This window comes from Solanum pennellii, chromosome 5, assembly GCF_001406875.1.
Source record: "Solanum pennellii chromosome 5, SPENNV200".
Taxonomy (NCBI): domain Eukaryota; kingdom Viridiplantae; phylum Streptophyta; class Magnoliopsida; order Solanales; family Solanaceae; genus Solanum; species Solanum pennellii.
This window is the reverse complement of record NC_028641.1, coordinates 2673179-2685139: the sequence shown is the minus strand read 5'-3', so window position 1 is coordinate 2685139 and position 11961 is coordinate 2673179. Positions and strand designations below refer to the sequence as shown.

The window sequence follows — 11961 nt, the reverse complement described above, 5'->3', positions numbered from 1 at the left end:
CCCCCCCCCCCCCCCCCCCACATCCAACAGCTAAAAAGATTAGCGGTATGTTCTGGCATCACCCAGGGCTCTTGAGAAATGCTGAGAATGTGCCACACCTGAACAGTAATCCTACAGTGTAGGAATAAGGGTAAAGTCACATTTGTTATAATCAACATACATGGTCAAGCAGATCCCTGCCAAATTACAGGGTCTATTTGGAAGAATGTAGCCTAGACTAATCAGAAGGCTAGATGATTTGAACTTCTATCCTTAGTGGAATATGAACTGGATATTTGTACCAAGGATTTTAACGCTGTTAGGAGAGTGGAATATGGAATTTGATGCATTAATTCTGGGAGATGGGTAGAAGTAGGAACATTAATACTAGTACTGTTTATGAAAGGAAGTAATGTCTCTTTTTCTTCAGTCATTGGTGGAAGGGTGGTGCAGAAATAAAAGCATTTTGCTTTTAAATATCACAACAGAGTGAAATCCTAAAGGACAATGATCTCATTTTCTTCAGTCATTGAGTGTCAGGGTGGTCAAGAAAACAAAAGTTTCTGTTTTTAGAAACTTAGAACAGCACGATATTCTAAAAAACAAACAAAGGAAGAACTGGAAACTCCTGGAGCTTTGCAAAGTATGGTGTTTGAGAAGAGAGTTGAAACCTCCCATCATCAAAACAAAATAAAGGCCCAAGAACAGTACTTCTTAAACAAGAGTGTGACTGTTCCAACATCATGTGAATTTGTGAATATCAATTAAGGAATCAAAGTCAAAAAAAAGGAGGGGTGACAAAGAGCAGCCTAAAATCCAGCTCACAAGAACGGAGAAACTAAATTCAGCGTTCTTTATGCTACTTTAGTTCTTCCTTTATGTAGAAATTGAATTCAACAACTAAGAAGCTATTTAACTCCTTTAATATCCAAAACTATGATTACCTGAAGATAAAAGAATTCATCAAAAACGAGCCTTTTGCGCGCTAACTCGGCCTCTTTTACACTTTTTGGCTGGTGAATTCCTGCATATGCCTGTTTATTGTAAAGCCACAAGAGGAAAAAGAAACAATCATTCACAACAAAAAAGGAGATTGGGAGTAAAAAGAGTTGTCGATGACATAGAAATAAATAAAAGTATATCTTCTTTAATGATTAAGCTTTTGAATAAGGTGGTTAACACAGATCATCATACCAGAGAAAACAAAACTTCTGGGTTTGAGTCCCTCCATCACCCATTAACAAAACATTGTTCATGTCCTTGGCCCAAGGAATGAATCGTGCCCAAGAAATAGATTTTCAGCAGTCTCGTTAATATTCTTGCACATGATACAAGCATCAGAAAAAGGAGACTGTAGAATCTCCAAATTAATATTAGGAGAGTGGTACTAAAGGAGGAGTGAAGGATATGCCAGAAAAATCCATTGAGCCTGAACAAAGAGAGCTAAATCCTGAATTTTGTAAGTCAATAGGTAAACTAAAGGAGAAAGACTCGGCTCTAATTTTCTAACACCACAAGCATGGTGGGATGATTTAAGTGTGCAAAATACTCAACCATGAATAAGATCATCCTTCACCAATGGGAGAGGAAATGTGAGCCACGAGAAATAGAGAGCCTATTTTAGAGATCAGACAATGAGATCTTGAGGTGCCAGTAATAGATATTTCATCAACTTCTTGATAGTTATTCAAGAAAACTCATGTATTTTCTCAGGAAAGATTGATTGTATCACTGCACCCTTAGCCAATTAACCTAACTTTCTCTCACAAAAGAAGGGTCAATTTTGTTCTAAAATAAATTAACTGAAAAAAGCACTAAGAAGTATATCATGTATTCTATTTCTTAGTCTGTTGCACAGAAAATAACAAATAACCTTGTGTTCTTTTTTTCCTTATCCTCCTCAGCTTTATCATTGTTACACTCAAAAGAATGTTACACATCATGTTTGTTTTCAGAAAATAGGACAAGCAATAAATGTAAATTCCTAAAAGATCTCATTTTCAACTGTCTCAGGGCCATAGAGTTCCATTGAAATGATTCAAGCAACTATTTCCAGCAAAAAAGACGTAAAATCCCAACACCATACACATCATTTCATTTTACAGTATACATGGTGCAGTATAAAATAATAGAAGACAACGAAAATCTGACGAGCCATATGAGAGCGATAACTTACATCATGAAGGCATAGTAGTCCAAAATCACGAGCAAGATCTTCAGGTATAGGATCGATATTGGATGGAAGCACCTTTAAGGCTCTATTAAATATTAAAAGAACGCATATAATACTCGAGAAGAATGATACACAGTTAAATCAAAATTACAAAAAGCAATAAACAAATAAATCATGCAAGATGACAAAACACATTTAACAACTTACAGCTAGAAACAATGTTCATGTTTCAATTAAGAAAACAATTAAATCTCAAGACAACATAATGAGATCAGCTGGAATAGTTGCTATAGGCAGACACTACAAGGACGCTGGTCAGAAAACAGATGCTGACAACGACAAATTTGGGACAATAGAAACTAGGTCAAAGAAGCCCGAGTCCACATCTGATACATGAGTATTGTTCAGCTATGTACTTTCATTACTCTTATGTCATGTTTACATTCAAAAGAAAATGGAAGTCAGACCACCACAAAGAGTAGAGTGCTAATACTAGTGGTATTATAGGCATTATTTAGTTACATTTCATCAGTTAGAATAGTTCAGTTACACCATTTGACAGAGGAATAAGTAGCAATGGTAAATCTCAATTCACAATATTCTTCAAGATGTCCTTTGCACTTGTGTGCTCTAAGCTTGTCTTTAACTCTCCTGCACATGCAGTCCATGAAAATTTTAGTGTTTTTTTATTCCGACAAATGCTATGCAACTTCAAAAAACTAAAGTAAGTTAATGAGATCATCACGATACATGCATAAGTTTTTCTTCCTATTATGTCATGCAATCTATGAACATTTTAACTTCATTTTATACAAATCGAATGCTTCTTGAGCAATTTCAAATAACTAAAAGCAAGTTCAATGGAATCAACAACATACATCATGTGCCTTAAACATAGTCATCCTTATTTAGGCAATGTCTTACAAATAACATACTACATAAATGCATGTAAAACTAGAACAAAATAAACAAATGTGAGAATGAACATAAACAAATAAGCTTCTCATGACAAAAATGGAAAAAAATGGTTTTTTAAATATACCATTTTGCACATACTACGACAAAGTAGCTCGGGTTTGAGATCTGACCTTGAAATCACATCCCTAAGGAAGTTAGAGCTCAAACCTCCTTTTGAAGGATATATAGGATACGGTCTCCCTTGTGCACAAAATGATGGATCCTTTTCATCTTGTAGCACATCCATATTGTATTCCCTCATCTCATAATGATTTTTTGATCTCATAATCCGCACCTTTCAAATAGTAACATACAGATAACAATATGTCAGAAATTAGAAAAAACAAAATAATACGCAGTGCCACAATGATAACTGACATGTATTCATAACAACCATAAACAACCGATTGCTCCACACAACAGCCTACAATTATGTCATTATGTGCAACCTTTTTAGAACCCATGTGCTAATCAACTAAGAAGACTCCGACAATGAACAGGAATTGTGAATCTAATTTATCATTTGTCTCATTACTAAGGAGTAGGAAACTAAGAAATCTAAAACTCTGCCCCTTTTGACTTTCAAAACAAATGACTGGATCTCTAAAGCAGCTATTTGACACTTGAGTTTCAACTTGCAACCATAATATGTAGTTACCCATGAGAAAGTTCATCAGATCGCACACGACATAACAAACAAATTCTTGCTTGGTAACTCTCAGAAACTGCTATATCATATATATGATATAAGTAAAACAAGTAACCAACTGTTTCCAGGTCAGGCTATAGATAAAAGATCCAGTTTAGCTTAAAAGGTGACTTGTGCAATAAGTAGTTAAAGTTTGTCATCATTAGCAAGAAAGTTAAAAATTGCTAGAAGATAATAAAAAATTCATCAAATTCTTTCGATGATGAATTAAAGATTGATCAACTCACCTTACCACTGACACATACAATGTCTCCAACCTTTTGCTTCTCCTCTAGGCTCTTGAGAAAAGGTAGATACGTGAAGCGGGTGCCTCGGAAAAACTTTTTTAAGTGTAAAAATACTGTTTTCTTCCTGCCATTATCAGCTTTATCACTCATTAAATCAGCACCATCATCCCTAGAAGTTGATGGTGATTCATTATCTACAACATCACAAGCAACAACAACCTCAAGGAATGACAAAGAATAACTAGCTCTTATTCCCCTGCATGGAAAAATACAAAAGAAAATTATTCAGTTTAACAAAGATTGTTTTTATATTTGAAGTTTGAAGTATTGGCAGATGTACACTATTGTGAAAGCATATACACCAGTGAAAGCAAGATAATCTAACTTATCCATTACGAGCTATTTGCTAAACCCATATTACTGTTGCAGCGGGTACCAATCAATCAATACTTCACTCAAAATACAGGAACAATAGATTCCAAGCAAACTTGATATTATTCAGTAAACACCTATTAGAAACAGCAGATAGATCCTAAACACCCTCTCAAGAAAAGGAAGACAACAACAACAACAGTAACGTTTCAGACCAAATAAGTCACGGTCGGCTATATGAATCCTCACTTCTTAATTTAAGCTCAACTCATATCATCAGCATATCAAATTAAATAGAAATGAAAATTTTAGATATTTAAAAACAATAGCATTATCTAAAAATATACAGATCTTTTTCTCTATTGTGCCTTATCTATAGCTACCCAGTCCCTTTTTAACAGTGTCATTCACCAAAGTTTCACACCTATGGACTTGGTGCATTTGTAGGCCGATGCAGGACATGATCAAAACATCTCAAGCAACCTTATTTCATTTTATCCTCAACATGTGCTACTTGCATGGTTGCACCTTCAGGTGAATGTAGTCATTGTTAATCATAGGGGATATGTGAAAGGTGTATGTTACAAGTAAAAAAAGTGAGGCTATCTAACCAAATCTGAGTGGAGAAGTAGAAGAGCATGCCCATTATCCCGAAGTTTTGAAGTTGATAAACCGATCTCTCAATCCAATATAAAATAGTGCTAAGGATTCCATTTTCTAAAAAGAAATAGAAATGTCTTACATTCAAACAATTAGCATCAATCATGAACAGCTAGTCTTCTTGCAAAGCATAAAAGGTAAGGATAGGTAAGAACTTCTGTAACGGTAATTCACCTTGAGGACTTGATTTTTCCAATAAAAATCAAGTATTGCCCATCCTCAATTCCAACCTGTGCATTTTGCAGATCAACATATGTCCGAGGAAAATGCTGCAGCAATTTGCGCGACTACACATATACCAGATGATTATTAGAGTTGTGACTTTGAGAGCAAAATTATAGTAGGCTAAATGGTTCCAAGTCTCACTGTGTGAAAGCCACAGTTTTCCAGCTGACGAGCGTGTCGTTTGCTGAGGCCAGGAATTAAGCTAATAGATTGATCAAGCATTACTTCAACCAATCCATCATTCTGTTTGACCCCATGCTGAGACAGGTTAGAAGGTTTATCTACAGTGAACTGCAAGTCTTGTCTTGTTTCTGTCTCCAAAGTATCAGGAATATAAGTGGCCGAATCCATATTAGTAGCTCCCGAATACAAAATATGCCATGTTTCATACAGTGAATCAGGATCGATCAATTGTTCACCCACAGAGCTAGACAGAAACTCTCTACAAATTTTAGTGGCCCATAGACCACTGTCTCCATGGATGGATGCTGTCCCATCGTATAATTCAACAGGTGGAGAAGAGCCCAACCTGATTGAAGAGAATTGTTTACACATTAAGGAGAAATCAAAGTCGATTGCTCCTCCATCAGGATGAATATCAGATTGTTTTTCAGTTCCCTTGGCATCAATCAGGTCATCTAAACCATCATAACCCATCACCACAGAAGCCTGGGAGAAATTCAAATAACTATCACACGATGAGGGGAAATTTCTGGGGAAGGAAGACGCATCAAAAACAATTTAAAAGACTACCAAGTTAGGGAACATCTTTCTTTTTCTACATTTCTATTCTTTTTTTATTGGAAATGGTAATGTTGTATTCTTCCTTCTACATTTCTGTTCAAGACAACCACAACAGTTTCCCAAAGGAAAGACAACAAAGTACAAGCGAGATACCAGAATATTTCATACAATTGGGTCAAACGAAATTGAGGTAGCTCAAGTATAAGATAAGCAAACAGAAGGTAACATGTGTAATCATTTGAGGCACCTTTTGAAGAAAGAAGGGTTGCGGCATGTCGATGGCCAGAGTAAGAATGTAAAATTCTGACAAATCCTCTAACTACGGATACAGAGATGCATTGACTTGATGATACTAATTGACTAGGATTTAGGCACCTTCTCCTACACCCTAACAAACCCATAATATGTTCATTACACCATTCATAGTGAATCAAAATAAGAGAAAAGGCATTTGCAATTATTGAGCACACTACTCACTTCCCAGCTCACCCGAGATTCTAAAAAATACAACAAAATGCATCTACAATCCATCAAAGATCACAACTATAGAACATCTACCATCCATCATCTAGTTTAGCTAAATTAAATGAACAAAGGCCAGTCAAATAGAGTAAAAGATTATAGAAACCTCACAAGCACATTTCACAGTAATTCAAAGTAACTTAAGAAGCATCCATTGTTTATGGGCCTAAATGTTATGCTTGACATCTGTACTTAAGCTACCATATTCCAGCCCCTCTAGTATATGTACATGACTTTCTTTCTTGTTTTGTAATCCTCTGGTATATGAACATATATGTACCACTCTTTATTTTATTAAAATTGGAGCAAGTTATTTCATCATGCAAGAAACTATATGCTCAGATTTTCCCAAGAACAGATTATGTAGAATTTCACCGGGAAAGCGATTTAATCATTAAAGGTATAAGTTTTATATTCAAACCAAACACTATGGTTCACGGATATAAAAAAGGAACGCCGGGATGGGGGAACCATTGATTTCAGTACCATGTAAGGGAGGTTTATCTCTAGCCCCAAGCTTTTTATGTGACTTCACTACAGAAATGCAAGTTATCTACCTCCTATTTGTGATGACTTTCATAGGGTTGCAAAATCTCTTTCCATTCTAAGTAGCAGAGACACTAACCCCTTGCTCCTGTTATATATCCTCTCCTGATATCCCTTTCTTTCACCCAACTAACATTAAAAAAAGATGGCAGGTAGTATTTAATAGGACGTCCAAATAAATAGAGTATCTCACTATCTTGCAATATATTGCTCCATTGTGAGGGAAGATTCCAATACTGAATGCCACAGACTATTGATTTATGTAATTTCGAACAAACTTGACCAAGTCTTAAGATAATTATGATGACAGGTTATCAAACATGAGAATTGATATTTCAAGTTCTTATATTTTCCTTGTCTTCTACACTTGTTTTTCTCATCCTACTGATTGTTTTCTTCCTATAAAGTCTTAACTGTTTCCTCTTTAATGCAAACTTGCCCCAAACTCGATCATTAGTCAGATAGCACAAATGTTATCGACAAAAAGGAAAGAATACAAAAGGAAAAGAAACCCTCATGAGGAGGAAGCTGGGGGAGTAACTAAAAAACATAATAAATTTTCCCATTCATCAAGAATTTAGACAGATTTACTGAAGCAGCATGATACATATATGTTAGCCGAGTCTAATTTAAAAAAAAAATCTGTAACCTTATTTAAAAATTTCGACCTATCTTTGACACTAGCGCAGCCATAAGCATCTATATCCTTCAACAGTTTCCCCGCAAGCGTATGCTTCGACCTAGAAAACACTGTCAACATCTTGGAATAAAGAAAATTGTTAAACCTGCATGATATTAGAGGGGTTAAATATAGTATTCAAGTCAAAAAATTGACTCAATCAGGAAGAATTCATATAACTATAAAATTATCAGTACCTCATATCTTTACTCACAAAGTTCCTATATCCTTTCTGAGCTTCAAATATCAGTGCACTTCTCAAGCACTTCTCATTTGAACACTGGAAAAGGTAAATGAGATCATAAGGAGAAGAGCAGATGATCAAAAACTTCTAAGATTGACAAGTTCCACAGAGGAATTTGGAAGAAGCTAAAACCTACATACCAGTGAAATCCCACTAAGTGGTGTCTAGGAAGGTAGAGTGTACACTGCAATGTGTGAAAGAAATCCCAATTTTTTTCTCTCTCCTCTCTGAAATACTCTCTGCGTAGGTTCTGCTATCGTGCACTGTGGGGAGTATGGCAGGAAAGAGACGGCAAGGGAAACCTAAGAATCAAATGGTAATCGCATTTGGGATTAAGTAGGAAGAAAGTTGGATCGCGGATTAAGGATCTTCGCGAGCAAACTATAGAAGCAGAATTAACAATGAAAGTGCAATGAGGTTGATGAATGAGCACATTGGTAGCTCACAACTGATCCAATGGAGTATCAACTGGAGCCCAGAGGCTACACGAGAGTTATCAACTCCAGATCTAGTGGTTGCAGCGGCAAAGGCACCAATGAATACTGTTCCATTACTGGTGAACACTGTTCCATTGAGTACTGTAGATACAGTGGAAAGGCACCATCTGAAGGGGCTTACAGAACTTGGAACCAGATCCAGTGGGAATGAAGGAGGCTAATCCATAGGTTAGCTTATTTGCGAAAAATCGAGTTGCCAGCAATGGTATGTCCTCAAATTATATTACACCTGAGCTAGTTAATGGAAAGCTGGTAGTCAAGCTGGATGAAAAAGAGAAGGAGAAAGAAGAAGTGAAGTGGAAACACTCGCTGGTTCTGTATGTTATTGGGGAAATGCCAGGATATAGCTTGGGACTTCCATGTTGGAGGTCTCAAGTTCAAAACCCCTTGCCAGCGAAAGCAAGGGGTTTGCCTTCTAGGTCGAGCTCGTCACACCAGGCTTGCCTAGTACGGGTTACCTCTCCTATGTGGTTTGCGAGCTATTGCATAGGAGCGGGAGTTTTACCCTGTGCGCACCCTAAGGGTAGCGGCTGTGGGTTTCCCTTGTCATCAAAAAAAAAATTATATGAAGCGATTTATCTCACTAACATGGGCTAATGTGGCAAACCCTGACCTGTTTTACCATGATGAGGGCTATTATGTGGTGAAATTTCAATCTGAACATGACTTGAAGGAGATCTTATTCGCAGGGCTATACAACATAAACAATAACCCTATAATCTTAAAACAATGGACACCCAAACTTGACTTCAAATCAGAGTTCTTGACTGAAATCCTCCTTTGGGTAACATTTCCATAGTTGCCATTAAATTGTTGGGGTTGCGACTCTCTTAGTAGAATTGCTAGTGTGATAGGAATTCCAATATTTGCGGATGAATGTACAACCTAACAAACAAGGATATCCTATGCTCGAATGCTTATAGAGGTGGATGTCACCAAGTCAATCCCTACAGATATTAAGGTCATGGATGCTCGTGGTCAATCATTCCAACAAGTGATTGTATTTGACTGGAAGCCTGAGTATTGTGAAGGTTGTATGATGGTGGGACATAACTGTCACAAGGATAAACCCAAGCAAGTTGGCCAACCAAGGACAAAACAAACTCATCCACCAGCCAAACAGAAACAACCTTGGATGGTTAGAAAAGTTCTTGGAGCAAAGGATCACCTACATGTACTGCATCATGCTATTGATGGCAGGAGAAGCAAGATAAGGCAAGCCTATAATCAAATGCTAGGTGATGACCCAAAGGTTGATTGAAGAGGTCTCGTATGTCGCAACTTAGCAAGACCTAAAGCCATTTTAATCTTATGGCTGAAAATCCAGAACAGACTCCTTACAACAGATAGGTTGCTGAAATGGAGAATGCAAGTAGACCCTAAAATGTATTATGTGTAAGCAGGATGATATAACAAGAGGAGCACTTATTTTTGACTGTGCATTTGCCAACTCCTTATGGAGGAGATTACTCCAATGGACTACCATCAGTCAACCTCCAAGTTAGAATGTACGCAGACCTTACCCCTTCCTCAAGGAGGTAGAGAGGTTGTTTCTGTTTTGGGTAGAAGCTAATGGTAAAACAAAAGAAGCTAACTCCTCAAGCTGGGTTCAAGTTCTCATACTCATATCATTAAAGATGTTAGGGTTCGCGGGTTCAAGCCACAAAACAAAGGTAAGGTTTTGTCCATAAGCCTCAATGTGATAGTGGAAGCTTAGTGCAACCAGGCTGCCCTTTACTCAGTCTTACTTGTTAGCAAAGTAGTGATTCTAACATCCGAAACCCATAAAGATGAAACTTGGCTCCACCTCTAATATGTTTTCACAATTACAAAGAAAACAACTAAATTACACTCAAATTCAAGATAGCAGCTTTGTTAAAAGCATATATATATATACTGATAGAAATGGGGAAACTGAAAACAAACAGAAAAAAGGGCTTACCATAGTATTACGTGAGTGCACAACAAGGGTTGAAAGAGCCATAGATGAAGTATAGACATCAAACTGAAACTGCTCTTCAAAATGGAGTAATCTCTGCTTTGGGATTAAACTCTTCTTCCATAACACTCACTCGGAACACAGTTCACAGAGTGCTGAAACAACAAAGCTTATTTCTTTTTTTCAATTTTTAGCCAGAATTATCGAATTGACATTTTTTTTTTAAATAAAATAAAATAAAGTAAAGAAATTATTTGCTATTCTAATCTTGGTTAGGCCTTAATTTGGTAAATTAAATCTCAATTTTCAATTCTTAATTATGACACGTGGTAATTATAGGTACTTTGGGAAATGGAGAGGTCTGGTTCGAAACGTGTAAGTCATATAACTTAACAAAGGAAATTTGATAAATATCAAGCAAAAAACGTGAACAAAGATTAAAAAAATAAAAATTATTAAATAGATATTTATAATTTAAGTAATGTTATAAACGTAGTATTTGTGTTATATAAATGTGTAATTATGTAAAGTTCTTTTAGAATATGATTAAAAATTCCACTTGGAGACAAAGATGTTTGGATTTTCCTTACAAAATATCTATAAATGCGGAATATATTTCAAGATGAGTAAAAAGTCTCTTCTCTTCTTTCTACTTTATTATTTTTCTAAATTTATATAGTTACATAACACATTATCAACACGATTATTCTATTATTTTATTATTCTAAAAGAATTATGATAGAAGACGGGAAAAGTGCAAAAGAGATCTTGCATAATTTATGTAATAAGGTTCTTATATCTTCAAGGTATGATTTTATCTTTATGTTATAAGTATTTATGCGATAGATCTAGAGGTACCATCTGGAGTATTTAAAGAGACTTGTCGACTTTTTATACGTTTAATTTTAATCGATTGGAAGAGAATTTCTTAATTAATAAGCATAATTTAGTGAAAGGTATGTTTTCAACCTTTATATGAGGTATGTGATCTATTAAGTTATATCTATTAACTACTAATGTTCATTTTAACAAATCAATAATCTCAATTTTGTGTGTAATTATAATATGTGATCATATTAATGATCATCAAAAGTGATAAAATTATAATTATTTCGAAGTCTTGAGGTTGAGCCTCGTTGTGGATAAGACGATAGATTTAAGTTTTATCGCACCAAAAGAATAAGACGATGGATTTACGTTCAATCGCACCAAGAGGGTAAGACATTGGGTTAAAGTCCTAGTGCACCACGATGAGAAGATATTTGGTCAAGTTTCATCGATTTATGGCCTAAGACAATTTTTATATGGATAAGACATTAAATTTGAGTCTTAAATGCACCATATTAACGATATAATAATGATTAAAGAAAAACTGATGTGTTTTTGATGAGAGGTCGTGAAATTTACTAAATTTGCTTCATTACTAAAGTGAATTTGATAGTGGTGCATAATATGTCTTAACGAAGACAAGTAATTGAATAATGCACA

At 35.7% G+C, this 11961-nt stretch overlaps 1 protein-coding gene across 2 annotated transcripts in view; it reads right to left on the bottom strand.

Moving 5' to 3' along the window:
• The window catches only part of LOC107020606 (ATP-dependent DNA helicase homolog RECG, chloroplastic), a 17701-nt gene extending 7032 nt beyond the window's left edge, over window positions 1–10669 (bottom strand). Inside the window, exons 1-9 of one of the 2 annotated variants that reach the window (XM_015221041.2) lie at window positions 10477–10669; window positions 7991–8073; window positions 7764–7899; window positions 5444–5971; window positions 5252–5364; window positions 4046–4301; window positions 3241–3404; window positions 2156–2237; window positions 924–1013 (exon numbers count right to left, since the gene is read on the bottom strand). In XM_015221041.2, the coding sequence (XP_015076527.1) occupies window positions 924–1013; window positions 2156–2237; window positions 3241–3404; window positions 4046–4301; window positions 5252–5364; window positions 5444–5971; window positions 7764–7899; window positions 7991–8073; window positions 10477–10518 (1494 nt within the window). In that variant the 5' untranslated portion in view covers window positions 10519–10669. Of the gene's footprint in view, window positions 1–923; window positions 1014–2155; window positions 2238–3240; window positions 3405–4045; window positions 4302–5251; window positions 5365–5443; window positions 5972–7763; window positions 7900–7990; window positions 8074–10476 lie in introns of those variants that run through there. The other variant, XM_027917153.1, reaches the window with a different exon arrangement.
• Window positions 10670–11961: the final 1292 nt, after the last annotated feature.